General features: G+C 33.7%; 1 protein-coding gene across 1 annotated transcript in view; it reads right to left on the bottom strand.

Moving 5' to 3' along the window:
- Positions 1-3,660: 3,660 nt before the first annotated feature.
- The window catches only part of LOC150105759 (uncharacterized), a 35,748-nt gene continuing 21,550 nt past the window's right edge, over positions 3,661-17,858 (bottom strand). Inside the window, exons 4-6 of the mRNA XM_090394340.1 lie at positions 14,173-14,279; positions 11,082-11,178; positions 3,661-6,086 (exon numbers count right to left, since the gene is read on the bottom strand). Coding sequence (XP_090250466.1) covers positions 5,973-6,086; positions 11,082-11,178; positions 14,173-14,279 — 318 coding nt within the window. The 3' untranslated portion in view covers positions 3,661-5,972. The remainder of the gene's footprint in view (positions 6,087-11,081; positions 11,179-14,172; positions 14,280-17,858) is intronic.

Genomic DNA, 17,858 nt, shown 5'->3' with positions numbered 1-17,858 from the left:
CAATATTCCACCAATAACTCATGTATAGAATAATTCAGAAAGCATAGTTAGGTCAAATTCTAGATGATGGAATAGAGTTCTCGTATTACCCCCCCCCCTATAATAAAGGAAGTAAAACTGCATGTGAAAATTACAGAGGAATTTCTCTACTAAGTATTCCAGGTAAGATTCATGCAAGCATACTTGAGAAGAGAAATTGTAAAAGAACAAGCTGGTTCATATCAAACAGGGATTGTTAGGATCAAATTTTCACTTTAAGACAAATAGTTGAGAACTCATGAGAATATATTTAAGTTTTGTAGATCTGGAAAAGGCATATGATAAGGTTCTGAGATAAAAGCTGTTCAAAACGCCACAACTACATAGTATAAATGGGACATTATACCGAGTAATGCACCATCTATATTTAAGTTGTAAGTCAGCAGTTAGAACTGACGGAAGTACACCTAATATGACAGATAATATGGTGTCATATTAGGTGTGAGACAAGAGTACACACTATCAATGCTATTATTCTTCATCTATGTGGACTGCATTATGAAGGAAAGTGCCATTCAACCTGATATCAAAATTAAAGATGTTGATCTCAGCTCTTTATGCAGATGATGCTGCATTACTACACAGTGCTTTTTTTATGGAAAATAATAGGTGCTGGTACACATTCTTTGCTAGCATGAAAAGTTGAATAAAACTATACTGCATCTGTATGTCATGTGCCACTGTTAATAAAGGTGCCAGTACACTGTACTGTTGTGTACCGTTCTAAAAGAAAAAAAAAAGCACTACTGCTATATAAATTCAGCACAAGTTTGTAGATCTTAACCAAGTTGAATAACTGCCGTAACAAATATGACATGAAAATCAGCAATAAAAAGACCAAAACTATGAAAATACGAAGGAAAATAGAAAACATTAACTGCATTCTGAATGGAGAACCTATAGAACAAGTAAAGCATTTCAGCTATTTAGGCACAAGTTTTGGTAAAGATGGCAAATTAAATATGAAAACAGACAACAGAATTAGCAATGCAGATATGGTGGGGGAGTCAGTGATTAATTTATCTGGAAAAAGAAAGAAATTAGTCAGAACACTTAAACTAGCAGTATATAAGACAGCTGGTTTAAGTGTTCAATCTTATTTTAACTTATGGATCTAAGAGCTGAGCTAGAAGCAAAACAGTTGATGAAAGAGTGAAAACCACACACACACGCGCACACACACACACACACACACACACACACATATATACAGGGTGTTCGGGATAAATTTGACAGTTTCGTAAGGAAAAAGAAAATCTTCTTTGTATCTATTAAATTTAATGAATTGACAAAAAAAAAAACATTACAGGCAGAGTTAATTACAATACTATCAACAAGATTTACTCAAAATAACCACCATTAGCATCGATCACAGCTTCAATTCTGCTTCGGAACCTCGAACAAGCTGATGCTACAGTCTCCCTGGGAAGGGCCGCAAAAAACTGTTTTAATTTTATCCATTAACTGGGCTTTTGTATTACTGGAAGTGCGATTGGTGTCTTTTTCAACTGCGCCCCATACAAAATAATCCATGGGGTTAAGGTCTGGGGAGTTTGGAGGCCAAACATTTGGACTGGTGAAGTCGTAGAAATTTTCAGACAACCATTTTTGACTTTTCCCAGAGGTGTGGCAAGGGGCCGAATCCTGCTGCCATACATACGGCCTACCATTGGCTACCCTTGTTATCCAGGGCTTGACTACAGTTAGCAACTCCACGAACAAAGCCCGAATTCCAATGCCAGGGTTCTTCAACACCTGTTCCTGCAGATTTGCGAGGAATTCTGCTGTACGAACGCAATCAGATCGTCTGCTAGGGATCTTTCTTCTTGCTACATCCTCGTAGTCACCATTGCAAGTCTCTAGTTCATGCCTGATTGTTTTTACTGTATTCAGGGAGCATTGGGCAGCAGTCGTAATATCCTTATTTTGATGGCGGGCACGAATCATCATGATACAAGTTATTCTCTTCCATGATTCAGGTGGGTTCCAGCTATCCATCCTTTCTGACATCTTGTATATGAATGAAGAAGGGTCCAAACTTTTAAATGAAGAGAAGTGTGTGTTAATACATGTAACTTACGGAAAAATATAATTAATTATAAATATGTCAAATTTATCCCGAACACCCTGTATATATATATAAGGGGTTCTAAGAAAAATTAGGAGGACAATTAGTGGAGAATCATATTAAAAATGAATATATTAGAAAGGAACTCATTCTTAGCATTTATGAATTAATGAACAAAACTAATCTTAAGTGGTTTTGCTCACTTAAAAGGAATGGAAGTGAAAAGATCAGCAAAGCAGCTAGTTTGATGCCAAGGTGGAAGGAAAAAGCTCCATAGGAGGATGAAGCTATAGATAATGCAATTGGAAATATTATAGGAGAATGAAAAAGAAGAACCGACAATACTGGAGTCATGATAGATAAGAATCTAATTTGAAGAAAATTGTCAGTAGGAAGTTATTAATAATGTTGTCAAAGTATCCTATATACCCCTTGAGGGTACATATGAATTTGATGATGATGCAATTCTATCAGTTTTGGTTTAAATTTCAGTAGTTCATTTTCAGAGAGAGAAATTGTTGTATTAATGACTAGTCCATGTCCCAATCAAAAATGTAGCAGATATTTATCAGTATTAGTTTTCTCAAAAGTTCTGAAAACAATTTCAATATATCTGAGATTCATTTCCTACCCTACTGTTCAGGTCTCCAACAAAAACCTTCCATCTCCCCCCCCCTCCTCCCCGTGATAGGCCCTACTGTTGGACCATAAGCAAAAATAAGTCTAATTCACTCTACTCAAGACCACCTGTCATTCAAGAAATGTATCTTTTTGTTTTAGCACTGAAATAACATAGCTAGAGCCTCCATAGTTCAGTCAGCATGATGAAGCCCTTTGGTCAAAAAGACCAGGGTTCGATTCGTGCCAGTGATGTGAGGAACCTTTACCTGGTCTCTTTCAACTAAAGGTGAGTTAGCCAGACTCATATGGAAACTCATAGGGGTTTTTTCACCAGGAAACTTGGGTTTTTCATGCTTCCAGAACAGCCAAACTGGCTCCATGAACACACAGATTACAGTCATGAATACGTCGCAGCCACATGCTGGTCCCGAGCCTGGATAAAATAGGGGATTTGGGGGAAGGAATGGTGAACTATCCTGTAAAAAAATCTCACAAGGAATACTTTGTGGGTAAAAGCCTACAAAGTCACCTATGGTTGGAAATGACTGAAAGGAAAAATCAGTCAGTCATAACATAACTACTCCTTTCTTTCCTTGAGCTATTATTTAGATGTATCTGATCAGCTTTTATCTTAGTAACATCAATTATGTCACAGTATTTCTGTAATTCCTCAGCTAACTCCATCTTTTTTCTGTTTCTTGTAATGTTAATGGTGACTATCTTGGATTCTGTTACACAAGGTTATTCCAGCAACTAACTTTTCAATATTTTCCCTAGTTCCTTCATAAAAACTGGGATCTTCTTTAACTAAAAGATTCCCCAGCTAGCAAGATATTATCATCATATTGTACCATTATGCTTGTGTGGAAACACAACTAATACTTTTTATCTGGTCATGAAAATAATGCAATAAGCACAAAGATTATAAAAATAAATTTAATATTTCTCACTTAATATACATTATATATTTACAATTTGGTTGCAGTGAAGAAACAGAATAAATAATTTATGTTATACAAATAATATAATGGCAAAATATATACAGGTAACCCTTGCTTAACGCAGGATTTGATTAATGCAGCGAAATTCATTGCGACAATCCTTTTATATATGCAGCAAGTTTTAATTAACATGCCTTTAAATTTATCACACAAAAATATGCAAGCCTCAAGGAGTGTTTCCCGGCAGAGAAAGAAAGTCGTGAGCATGATGACATCATTCTTCCCATGCAGTTGTGCTCCCAGAGCCTGAGAGCCTGCCAGTTACTTCGCTGCCAGCATTAAGAGTGGGTATATTACAAGCTCCAACTGTTCTGCTGTATTTACAAATTACGTTCTTTGTAAATTTTACAGCCCATTAATCATGTTGAAGAATAAGAGCAATCCCACAACTAGGTCATTAAGTGAAAAAAAGAGGAGGAAAGTAATAAACTTAGATACAAAACAATATAATTATTTTGATATAATTAAAAGATTTAAATGTGGTAAAAGTAAAAGTAAGATTGCAAGTGAATTTGGTTTTAATGAGTCTATAATATGGACTATTTTATCCAAAGCTGATGAATATTGCGAGCAAGGTAAAGTTGCATCTACATCTGCAAGTATGCAATGCACATGTAACCAAAGTGCTATAAAGGTTGAAATGGAAGATCTGTTGATTATTTGGTTGGAAGACTGCAATCAAAAGAGAATTCCAATTAGTGCCTATAATATCATGGCCAAAGCTCTAAGACTCTTTTCAAGACTTAAAGAGACTAAATATAAAGAAAACAATTCAAAATTCGCAACTAGCAAAGGCTGGCTTGAAAATTTTAAATCTAAGAGTGGACTAAAAAATGTAAAAATAACATGTGATGCTACATCTGCATTTCTTGCTGAGCTGCAGAAAATTACCGAAGAAAATGATTAAGATTACCACCAAATTTTCATTGTAGCTGAAACTGTGGAAAAAAATCCCATCTAGAAGTTTTATATTAAAAAAAAAGCAGCGCAGCCTAGCTAGCTATAAAGTATCAAAAGATCGCTTAACGTTATGCTTGGAGGGAATGCTAATGGAGATTTTAAATTGAAGCTGCTGTTTGTCTATCGAACTCAGAACCCAAGGGCTTTAAAAGGATGTAACAAGAACTCTTTACCTGTAATTTGGTGGATGAATCAGAAGGGCTTGGGTTACCCAAAGCCTATTCAAAGATTGGTTTGAGTCTTATTTTCATTCTGGCAGTTGAAGCTTACTGCAAGAGAAATAACTTAGCTTTCAAAGCTCTTTTGCTTTTAAATAAAGACCTGGTCATCCAAATTCTCTTAATGATCTGTGTGACAATGTGAAAGTTTTATTTTTTCCACCAAATATGACATCATTGCTACAATCCATGGACATGGATGTCATTGCAACTTTCAAAGCCTATTTCCTTAAAAAGACATTCTCAAAGGTAGTAGAAACAACAACAGGAGAAAATGCGATTATGCTCCAAGAATTTTGTAAAAATTTTAACATTAGACATGCAATTGAAAACATTCATGACTCGTGGGAGCAAGTGTCTTCTAGCTGCATGAAAGCTGTTTGGAAAAACCTTTTGCCAGAATGCACTAATGACTTAGGTGGTTTCAAAATCCTATGAACAATGTTGCAATTGGAGAAGACCTTGTTTTTGATGGTATTGATGCAGAAGACATTAGAGAATTATTGGATTCAAATGCAAAAGATTTCAGTGACAACAATCTCAAAATTGAACAACGCGCATATGAAGACAACGAACAAATGGAAGGTAAAGATGAGGTTCCAAAGGAGATAAAGAACTGGATGGAATATTTTGCAGTTTAGAATCGCTTAAGCAGCAAGTAATGGATATGGATCCAGATGTTAATCGAAGAATGCTTGTTTGCCTTGGTCTAGAGTCATTTTGCTTGTTATCGTAGAATTTATGCTGATAAGAAAAAAACTAAACCTGTTCAAATGACTCTTGATAACTTTTTTTGATAAAAAATTGCAATAACTAATGTACAAGCATTTATTAAACATTCATTTGTCTTTCCTAAAAGAGTACCATCTAAAATGAATTATTAATACAGTAATCGATCATTGTCGGATTGTAATTTTTGCCATTGATATTATATTTGATTAACGTGATTTTGATATAAGCAGTAACATTGAGGGATTAATTAATCGCATTAATCAAGGGATACCTGTACTTCTGCTAAAAGTGATGCTGATTGGATAATTTTTACATAAATTTCCAAGAGATCTCTCATCTCTTTTTATAAATGCATGGTTTCAGATATATAGAAGGAAGTTTCTGAGATGGTCGCTTGATTTTGATTTTCTTGAAATCAAGTAAAATAAACATTTCATAGGATGTATCCTAGAAACAAACATATATAAGACAGTCATAAATACAATTATGGGAATGGTTTAAATCATTTTTTAAATAACAATGATTCTATTAATTTAAACTCATTTATATTTCAAAAATAATTAACACTGAGATCATGAGATTCACTAGCTGTATCACAACTACAAGATCATACCAAACCTGCTATTTGCTAACACTTTTTATTACTGACAGGAAGTAGGAAAGGCTGTTTAGCCCTACCTTTTTGAAGACTGAAGCAGCCAATCTCTACCTTCAAGTAGGATTAAAAGTTTATGAAGAAAAAAAAACCTACCTGCCCCTGCAAGAGACTGAACTCACAAACATGTCAAATTAAGATTTAGAAAAAAGCTTCTTTAGTCGGTACTAGAATTGAACTTATAATAGTGTTTCTTTGGGTAGCCTTGGGTTATGGGTTTCCACAGGACTAAACAGATGTAATCCTAAATGTACAAGCAATCACAGCCAAGCACAAGGAATTAGCAAAAGCTTACTTGTTACACAATTTTCAATTGGTATTTCTCAATAAAGGATGCAAAAAATCTGGTCTGCACACCCTACTAACCACACTCTTAGACAACTTCTACAGAATAGTCCTCCCCCCCCAGTTCTCTGATTATTTCTATCATTTCCACTCTTTTCCTCATATTAACTAAACTTTGTAAAAAGACTTCTTCCCAAAAGACTTCAACCTATCCTCATAGGGAGTATTCCACAGACCTGTCACCATCTTGGTCGCTTGTCTCTGAATCTTTTCAACTACCTCCTGGTTCCCAAGAAACCCAGGTGACCAAATCTGTGCGATCATTATTTTCTATTATATATATATATATATATATATATATATATCTTAAAAAAGCATGCCAAATATCATATCAGTGTAACAGCATATTTCATATCTAATTTTCATCCCTCAAAACAGGCAAACAAGTCCTGTGAACATGCATATCTACAGACAAAATAACACTCGCCCACTCAATAAACTCTGGTTGGATCAGATTACCCTAGATTAGCACTGCTTACTTCTAATTTCAAGTTCTTTTCTGATATCTTGGTTCTGTCATTGATGCCTTCTATTCGCTCTCCCCATTTTTCTAAGAACTCTCATATCTGGTCTCCAGTCTTTGATTACCTGGAGTTTTATTTCTTGGATCCATGTGGTCAGGTTTGAACAGCAGTCCTGTATGCTGCTAGTTTGGTGTTTGGGGTTGCTGATTTCTCTCATTCCACATGAATTTATTTTACTAGCTTCCTAAACCAACCTCTCTTAAATCAATAAAACTGACTTCAGAACATAACGCATGTACACAAAAAACCAGTTAGTTAGAATTTGCACATTATCTAGCATGCTATAGTAATACACTCAACCTTAGTGATAGTCAAAGGTGAACTACTATCTTGCTAATTTTCAAAAAGTCAGAATTAAAAAGTGCTACCTACTCCCTTTGTGGAATAAAAAGGCATTAGAAGATTTCTTAAAATTTTATTTCCATATTTGTCATCTTTACTGAAACTTGTGCCTTAATACCTGAAACATTGTTAATTGTTCTTCTATGGGTTTATAACTGCAAATGCAGTTGACATTTTCGATGTTATTGCCTATTTTAATAGATTTATCTTTTTATTACTGATTTTTATTACTAAATTTATCACAGAAATGATTTATTTTGGCAAAAAACTTGAAGACTTCTTGCCAATTTAAGAGAATAATGTCATCTGCATAGAGTAAAGATCTAAGCCTAATATCTCCTATTTAATTATCAGGTTTAATATTAATTAGCTTAATAATGTGGTTCATATAAATTATAAATAAAAGTAGAGGTAATGGAGATCTTAATACGTATAAAAAAAACGCGTCTCTGATAAATTTTCTCCTACCTCTGGGCTAAAATGATGTGCCACTGATTCATCTTCGCTGCGCTATGTTCCACACCTCATTAAACATAAACCATCCTTCAGTTCTAATGTTACTTTAGCTGCAAATTTGTAACTTAAGAAGCTACATATTCCTTGGTGAAGGATTCCATTTATACCAGATAGATTTAGTATTCTGAACATTTTTGTCCTTGTTGCTTTATCACAAGCCTTTTTTAAGATCATCTAAACTTAAAGAGAGAGATCCATGATCCTTGTATTCCCAGGAATTCTTGGTTATGTAATTAAAGTAAAATCCTTATGTTCTCAGGATTTCTCAAGTATGCAATAAAGTAAAAGTCTGGACTTGGCAACTTTTAGTTCATAGAAGCACAGCATGTTTTTCACTGATTTTCCCCTTCAGCAAATTTTCTTAATCTTTGATCAAAATATGTTAACATCAGGGTTGAACATTTGAGGTGTGCTAGGCCACCGAATAGTATGTAATTAAAGTAAAATCCTTATGTTCTCAGGATTTCTCAAGTATGCAATAAAGTAAAAGTCTGGACTTGGCAACTTTTAGTTCATAGAAGCACAGCATGTTTTTCACTGATTTTCCCCTTCAGCAAACTTTCTTAATCTTTGATCAAAATATGTTAACATCAGGGTTGAACATTTGAGGTGTGCTAGGCCACCGAATAGCAATATCAACAATATTATATTTTTGCATTTATTCCTGTTAAAGGTAAACATTGCATCACATTCGCATTAATAGCCTGGGTGTGCATTCAAAATATACACACCTTTGAACCCTTTGAAAACATGTACAGATGGCGCAATGGGTCAAATTCTTTTCTTAGTGTTCTAGTAGTTTTAAATCACTCAGAAGGCAGGATGAGCTCTTAGACAATCGCACCTAGAGGCTATGATTGGTTATTGTGTCAATCAATCCAATTGAACATTCTCATTTGTCATGAATTGCTGTTTTTGTTTTCTGAGTTTCATCTGTTTTGCGTGCATAAAGTGTGAACTGACATGGTAAGCAAGTTTTTAATATATGATTTTTGATAAACTTATAACTTTTTTTGCCCATATTTACAATGGGAAATAGCATTGTAGTCAAAGGAGGTAAGCCTTGTCTTCCTCTTCCAAATTTTACGCCTTTGAGTAATTCAAATATACCAACCAAATATATCATTCTCCTTCATTATTGTTTTCTAATATATTTAAAAACAAACACATTGTCCCCCCCCCCCCACTCTGCACAGATTTGGTTACAATTAATCAATAAATTAAAGCATTCAAAGTTATCCTACAATTAATTGCATTAGACCAATTAAAATGAGCATTGATGTGCTATACACTCTTAAAACTTTCATACATCGATAAAAATGCAATCATACGGTCAAACTGACATGGATTTTGTAGCATGGGTTGCAAAAGCCACGAAAGCATACCCAACTGAAATGGGCATGCAATGCCACTGGTTAACATATATCTTTCTTGTAACACTTAATAAGGAAATTCATCAATAAGTCTTACATTTACTTTTATTTTCCTTCTTATAAGCTGGTACAATTAGAACTCTATGCTAACCATGTGGAATTCAATTAATCATTTTGAATTATGCAGTACAAAAGTTTTCTACAAGTATTTCAGCTGAAATATCATTTATTCCAGCTGTTTTCTACATTTTTAGCTCATAATGGCTTTTCTACCTCAAGTGGATGATATGGACTTCCATATGCACTGTGATGTTCTTATTGCTAGATACCTCATTTAATGCATTTTTCAAAGTAATTAAACAGGCATCCAGAAATATAATTATCTTCAGTTTTATATATCTTTATGACCTATGGTTCCCTCTGTGCTACCCCCCCCTCCCCCAAGGATATCAGCTTTCTTAGAAGCCTCCCAAATATTTTGCAACCTTCGTGATATTTAATAATCTTCTCTATTCTTTCCAAAATCTTTCCACGACTTTTGTTTAGTTACTTTTATGCATAACTTATTTTTATATGATTTCTGATTTTCATGAACTGCTTCATTAACTGTGTCCACCATGGAGTTGCTTTTCTATCTTTGTAGATGATTTTACCACATGCTTACCTGGGCAATTCATTCAATGTTTTCTTCATATTTTGTCGTTTTATAAGGGATTTTATTTTTGGTTTTGTTTTCAAGCCCCCCCCCCCCCCTCCCAATATTATTTATGTCTGAGCCTCTAGTTCACATCTGAGAGTTGTTCAGTTTAATTATTTTCAAAACTTCAGTACACATTTTTCTTTTCAGTGGTCATTTCCTATTCAATCTCCTATGCACTCATGTATCTTCTTTGCTCAATCTGAAGAGCATATCAATTTTTTTTTTTTTGCTAGGTGTTTTTGCTCAGCTTGAATCATACACATTTTTATGTTGAAACATGGTGATAGTAATATGACTAATGCATTAATTCAACCTTGGTATCTCTTCTGGATCTGGCTCCTACTGATGAGACCTCCATAAAGGTCAAAACTGGAATGGGCAGTGACCCTTTCCATAACATAATCAATACAATATACACTTCTGAAAGGAAGTGTGTTTTGCATTAATGGATACTAAGGCAATTGATGTGAAGTCATCAGCTTCTTTATACAAGTAGCCTAGATGTGAAAATACTTCCCAGGTAAACTTTATTTACACTTGGATAAAGGATATTAAACAAGAATATAATTTCTTGGGAATCATGAAGTTTAATTTCTAACCAAGTGAAAAAACTTCCTACAACTATCTTTTTTTTTTTTCAAGTTGCCTTGATGATACAACACAGTCAATCTGTTAAAGCATATTTGGAAAGAGTCTCAAAAAGTTAGTTAAACTAATGCCCACCCCACAGATTCTTTCTTCAAATTAATGATTTTTTTCCAATTGACATTACAACTTATAAGCTGCATAATATTTGATAAAAACTACCAGGTATTTCAAATTTTCACATAGTTTCTAAGAGAACCCAGTCATTGAAACCCCCAAAAAAACATTTAATGAAATGTGAAAACAGTTCCCCCCCAAACATACACCCATTTCCTTTGAGATTATTAAGCTCAAAGGAAATGGGTAAAGGAAATTTATAGTGAACAATATAAATTGCATTACCTTGTTCAATAAAGAAAACCCATAAGCTTTTAGGTTTCTTATAAAAGCATCTTCATCCTCAAATCTACTTTGTACTTCTGCTATTTTTAGGAGTCCTCTGTAGGTAAAAGTATTAAATCCTATTAATTATTACATATAATATACAGTATTATAAAATATACAATTAAAACTTTTGGTTATGGACTGAGCTAGAATGATTGGAATTACAGCCAATACAACTAAGGCCAAGAGATCAGTATACTTTATTATATATAGTCTTCAACTTGTCTGTTTTGCAGGAATTAAAAACCTACCACTTTTGTATGAAACTGGCTATTTTCATCTTCAGTTGAAAACTATTTATAAAGGTTCCTTGCATTTTTCATGGGATGCAAACCTTTCCAAATCTTTCCAGCTGAAGGGCCAATGTTGCATTATTTTCATGACTAAAGTACAATTATCTCTAATTATGAACTGATCACAACATTTATTTATCTCAAATTATTTCAAATTTAAGTCTTTCTCAATATGATAGTTGATGTACAGCACTGTAAATGGTTTGCAGATTATGTCTATCTAAGAGAATACAATTTATTAAAAAAAACATTCAAAGTCCAATAATGAGGACTTTAATCACCAAAATTCTCATATGCTATTCAACAAAGTGGTTCATTTCTCATCTAATTTGACAATTAGGGTTTATATATACAAGGTGCAACAATTAAATTCCTGGAATGCACATTCAAAGTAACCCCTCTAGTACAGTAATGCTTAGATGCTGCTTCCACTGTTCAAAAGATTTCTGTTTTGAACAATGACAACAACATTTGTCTTCTACAGTGCTTTTTATTACTGTCATCACATGACACTGGATGTCAGAAATGTCAAAAAATCTGCATCCTATCAAGGCATGCTTCAGTTTGGGGAACAGCCAAAAGTCACAAGGGACTAATTCTAATATGGAAGACAGTCCAATTTTGTGACTGCTTTTTTAGCCAGATTTTTTAATCACGTGCAGGGACTTGTGTCGTAACAGATGATCCAATTTTTTGACAAAAGTTCAGGTCATTTCTTATGAACAGCCTCATGTAACCTTGCCAGCACTTCTAAATAACGTTAGTTCAATGTTTGTCCTTGTTTAATGATTTTGAAGTGTACTATGCCCTTACAATAAAAAAAAAAGTGTCGTATTGATCTGCAATCATGACTTTTGCTCTTTTTCAGTCTTGGTAAAGATGATGTTTTTAATTGCATGCTTTGCCATTTTGTTTCAGGGTTTGTACTGAAAGCACCAAATTTCATCAGCACTAATAAAAAACAAAAATAGCCAACTGCGAAGAAAGATTAGAACAGACACCAAGTCTGTTCTAATCTTTTGAGTACTTACTTCACTCAAAATTTTCCTAATTTTTAAAGTATTCTCAGATCATCTATTAAAATATTTCTCTGTCTCAATTTAATTATTCTGCTGTTAACCATATATTGTCTGTCAAACTGAACTAACTGCTACACTCTTTCCACAAGTTTTGATGAGTTTGTGATTGCCCAGTCCTTCGCCATCCCTCATCACCACCACCATAAAACTCTTAATATGTCCAGAATTTTACCTGCACTTTTCCTAACCTTTGCACAAAATTTCATGCACTGTTCTAATTCCATTCACTCATTTCTTAAATTGAAAGGAAAAAACATACACACGAAACTCTACTACAGCTTGTCAACTACTGCCTTAATTGTTTTGGTATGACTTAAGGCAATAGCACACATATGTCCAAACATGCAGGGTCACACAGTTCTGCCAGACTCACCATATGTGCAATAGTACGAGCAATTCTAGGAATTTGATTGTCGCACCTACAGAGTGTGTGTGTGTGTGTGTGTGTGTGTGTGTACATATATACAAAACTCTAATTCATTTCAATAGTTAACTTAAAATAGAGAGTAGTAGATATCAACGGTGCCCTTGGATTCGAAGACATGAGTTCAAATCGTGTCTAGCTAAAGAACCTAATTTTCAGCTGAAAGCAAGTTAGCCAGTCTCATATGGAGTTTTTAATATTGAATGCAGAGTTAAAAGCTATTGCTATAACTTGAAAGATGGCAGCTCACCTGATTTTTGAAGGAGAGAACTAGAGATTATCTTTTGAAAGCTAATGATAAAGGAATAAAAGTAGTAAATCAATTTAGAAGTTCAAAGTGAATACTGTGCAGGGAATTGGGCAATTGAAGTAGTCATGGCTACATGAAATATGGGGGATAACAGCATCCACCATGTGTACACAAAACTTAATATCAGGAATAGTTAGCAGAGTAGTAAAGAGAATATCTGTTGAAGATGGGTTAATCATATTTGCAGAAGAGAGCTAATCAGAAAAACTATGAAAATAAAAGTGGTCAGAAAAAAGATGAGAAATAACATCTCCTAAGAAGTAACAGCCAAATGATTAAAAAAAAGATGCGCAAGGAAAACAGATAATCCAAGAAAGATGAAGAATCAAACCCCCTGAAAGAAGAAGAATCCTAATGTATCATTCATATGTTCTGTGATATAGACATAAACAACAACAACCACTACCTTTTAACTCACCTTCTGATTAGGCACAGCACTATCTTTGAATCAGAATTCTTCACTATCAGCTCCATCTTTAATACAGCTGGTTGTTTGTTCTGTATTTGATGCTAGAATAGCTTATCAGCTCTGCCCCCCCAATCTAACATCTGATTATTCTGAATGATAGATTCTCCTCACAACAAAAGGATTAAATGTCATAACCAAGTGTAACCAATAATTCGCCATTATGTTTTTTTTATAACCAATTCCAGATAAATCAAATCGCAATGATAATGAAATCTTTTATACAGTGATGCCGTAAATACATTATACATTTTATTAGTTTCTACTATTTTCACTGCTACTCTACGAAAAGGAGTGAATACTCTAGTGAAGGTTTTATAAATTACCTTTTACGGTAGAGAACTTTGGAGATTTGGTCTGAGTGATAAGTTTGTTATAGTGAGTGAGTTTATTATAATGGTGATTGCCACAGAGAGTTAATTTTAATTAATCTTGCTTTCCTTTTTGTATAGCATTAAACTATATATTTTTACTTACCCCATTTTTAATACTCTATGGGCTTCTTTGATGTAGTCATCCAAGTTAGTTCCCATCAGGGATAAACAAAAGATGGCAATATGAACACTGCTATTATCTAAAGGAACCTAAAATAATAATAACAGTAATAAAAATTATTCTCTTCCAAAAATATGATAAGTGGAATATAAACAAATAAGATTTCCACAAGTGCAGATAAGGAATAGATGTTTGCACTCTGTTTGAAGATTGGTTGATTTGTGGTTTATTGGCACAAGGTCAGCAAAAGTCACACTGTGCTAATGCAAAGATTACAGCAGTACAGAAGATAGTAATAATAATTACTACTTTCTATAGTAATTATATAAATAAAAAACAAATAGTAATCATAATAGTAACATCATAATCATAACAAATAAAAAGAAATAGTAATAAAGCGATAAAATATTAAATAATATAATAAAATAATAAATATGTACTGTACAAAAAAAAAGCAAATTTAAAAAAAAATATATAAATTAAGCAATTCAGTATTTACACAAAAATGGAATTAATAATCAAATGTGTTTATAAATAAATTAATTCTTTGTAAAAAGTTAAACACATTATGCAATTTGAGTCTGATAGCATCTACCCTGAGTGTATATGGCTCAGCTAGATTTATAAGAAAATTTAAAGAGGCCTCAGAAGTGCTCTATATCCTGTTATAACAAAAACCAAGATTTAATCTTACACCAAATTTGGTCTGCATTCATCAAAAATCTAACAACAGCAGAACTGAGATATGATGTGTTATGCCACGCAACGTGACAGCAACTAGCATTGCTTCAATCGATGTGTTGATTCTTCAACTTATCGATTTCTGAAGCAATTCAATAACTCTAGAAGTTGGGATTAACTCAATTGCATAACTGATTTGTATTTTTGTTTAAGCCAATAAAAATACAATCTGAGCATGAATGTTTCTGTGGTTTAGCAAATCTTTATTTAATTTCTGATATAGAGATGTGTTTCTACCCATAAACAGATTTATTAAACTAAACAATATAATCTGACAAGTTGTGTAAGTCATTAGATTTTACATCATCATGGGTATAAAACTTATAAAAAAAAAAAAAAAAGACTAGAAAAAATTAATTACACACAAATGTAATTAATTTTATAAGAAGTTATAAGAACTTCAACACTAGTACATATAAACAGAATGGTCAAAACCCACTGTATTAACAATTTGTGCAAGCATTCAAACAATGCTAGTTGCTGTCACGTTGTGTGGCATAACACACAATGTGACAGCAACTAGCATTATTTGAATTAACTAGCATAACACATCATATCTCAGTTCTGTGGTTGTTAGATTTTTGATGAATGCAGACCAAATTTGGTGTAAGATTAGATCTTGGTTTTTGTTATAACAGGATATAGAGCATTTCTGAGGCCTCTTTAAAGTTTCTTATAAAACAGGTATGATCAATATACACTATTTCTGTTTTTTTTTTGGCAAACTACTTGGTGGCCTGTATTTGTTGTGTGGAAGGCTAATCTTGATCTTCACTTTCTTTTTTTTTTCTCTCAATGTCCTTTACATGTTCATATACGTTTATCTGCAGATTGTCTCTTTGGCCCACAGAGCAATGAATTCTATATACTCATGGTTTCTTTATGGGCAGACAGAGGTTTTGATGGATGCAATAATCTTGAAACTTTATATTGGGAAATAAGACACTTTAATGTTGCAATTTTCATTTTTTACTTTCTTTTGGGTTTTCTTTAGCTTGCAGAGCTAGTTTCTTTTCATACTCAGACTCAGCTTCCCTTATGCACATGGTATCCCTTCCACATCACTGTTATACTTTCTTAAGAAAAGATACTTAAAAAAAATATGATGTAGACGGGATGATCAAGAAAATTATAAGGAGAAGGCCACAAGATTTACAACTTTCCAGCACGTCTGGAAAGCTGTCTGAGTATGAAAAACTGGCTCAGCAAACTAAAAACAACCCAAAAGAAGTCTGTTATGCTGCAAGTAAAAGAAAAACGAGTATGAAACTTGCAACATTAAAGGTGCTTATTTTCCAATATATAAGATTTTAAAGTTCTTGCATCCATCTCTTGCTTACTAACATTATACATACATTTCACTTGCACCCTATTTATTCTTTGATCTCTAGGGACACATATCAATATCGAATCATTTGAGTATATTTAAATACTTCCCTTGCACTGCTAATATCCTTCCTGTCTAGCAAATGATACCATGGAACAGAACTTAATATATTCCTCACCTGATCTTAAAATCCTGCTTTGTAGTTCAGCATGTAACCTTTTTCTGAATATGGACTCACTAAATGTAGCCACTTCACAAGTCAGTAAAGCATGAGCAGTCACCAAGCAGAGACAGAACAGTTACGTATTTAAATCCCCCCCCCCCCAACACTATAATCAGATCAAATACTCCTTGACCTCAAGTTCCTTCTGTCACATCCTGCTTGAGGAAATTGATTTGGTTTCATTTTTCTCATGAGATTTCATTGCTATCCAATCAATGTTCAAGTAATTAAAGCCACCCAAGATGATTACTTGATTCACACCCATCATGTTTATTTAGTAATGCATTTCACTGTCACTAGCAACTTATCCACTAGGTCTGTTACAACATCCCACTATGTATTTAATTTTGTTAGACTTCACCTGATACTAGATGGCTTCAAAATCACTGCCACATGAAAAACTGTTACTGGTATTGCAGTCACAGCTTTCTGCCCTAAATGGACTCAAATCATTAAATATCATTAGCAGCATCCCCTCCTATATATCCTTCCTAAAATTACTGTACCCTTTATATTTGATCTAGCCAATTAGTATATTTGTCTCTGACAGCCAGGTTGCACTAAGGTCCCAGGGCGTTCACCAAAGGCAACAAAATTTTATCCCTTTGTTTCTGATACTTCTGTTTCTGTGCATAAAAATATGCTACTTGAATGCTTTCTGCATGCTGACTTCTACAGTCTGCATGAGCCAACTGGACTACTTGCAGATCTTCATTCTTATCTAATTCCTTGCATATGCTAACATCCTCGCACTTATTTAAGAAGTCTGAACCAGATGAACACAATCGTTTTTCCTTCATAATCATTTCCATGATACTGCACATTCTTTTCATTACCACAGTTACATAACATGGCTGTTGTTGTTTCACACAGATTCTCATTCCACTCATCACAGTCTAGTTTCCCTGAGTTCATGTGTTAGGTCTCATACCAATTAATAATTTCTACAGACTCCTGATATCAAACATATTCAATAGTTTGACTCTCTTATACAAATCCAATCCTCCTTCAAACTCACTCCACACATTCAAATACTTGCAACCATTGTTCCTAGAGCACCTACGCATCAAATCATTTTCAAAGTGAAAACTATTTTTATTCTCTCTCTCTCTCTTATTCCAACAGGCCTTTCAGATCCTGTCATACTGTATTTATCACCAGAAAAATCATTTGTTCCTACCAAAACCACCATCTCTTTTACTTTTCTTAAAATATATTTTGTACATTTACACAATTTAATATGTCTATTTCAAATTAGAGCTACTCTGCCTTACTGTAAGTAATTACATGTTTTTTACTTTCATTTGTGCTGACTCTGAGATGCAGCTATGATGCAAGCTAATCTGATTGAGTGTTTTAAGTGTGAAGAATTATCAC

This window comes from Typopeltis vanoorti, chromosome 6 (genome assembly GCF_054136105.1).
Source record: "Typopeltis vanoorti isolate ZY-2024b chromosome 6, IOZ_Tvanoo_1.0, whole genome shotgun sequence".
In the NCBI taxonomy this organism is placed as follows: domain Eukaryota; kingdom Metazoa; phylum Arthropoda; class Arachnida; order Uropygi; family Thelyphonidae; genus Typopeltis; species Typopeltis vanoorti.
The sequence above is the reverse complement of the archived record's forward strand: the minus strand, read 5'-3'. Positions and strand labels throughout refer to the sequence as shown.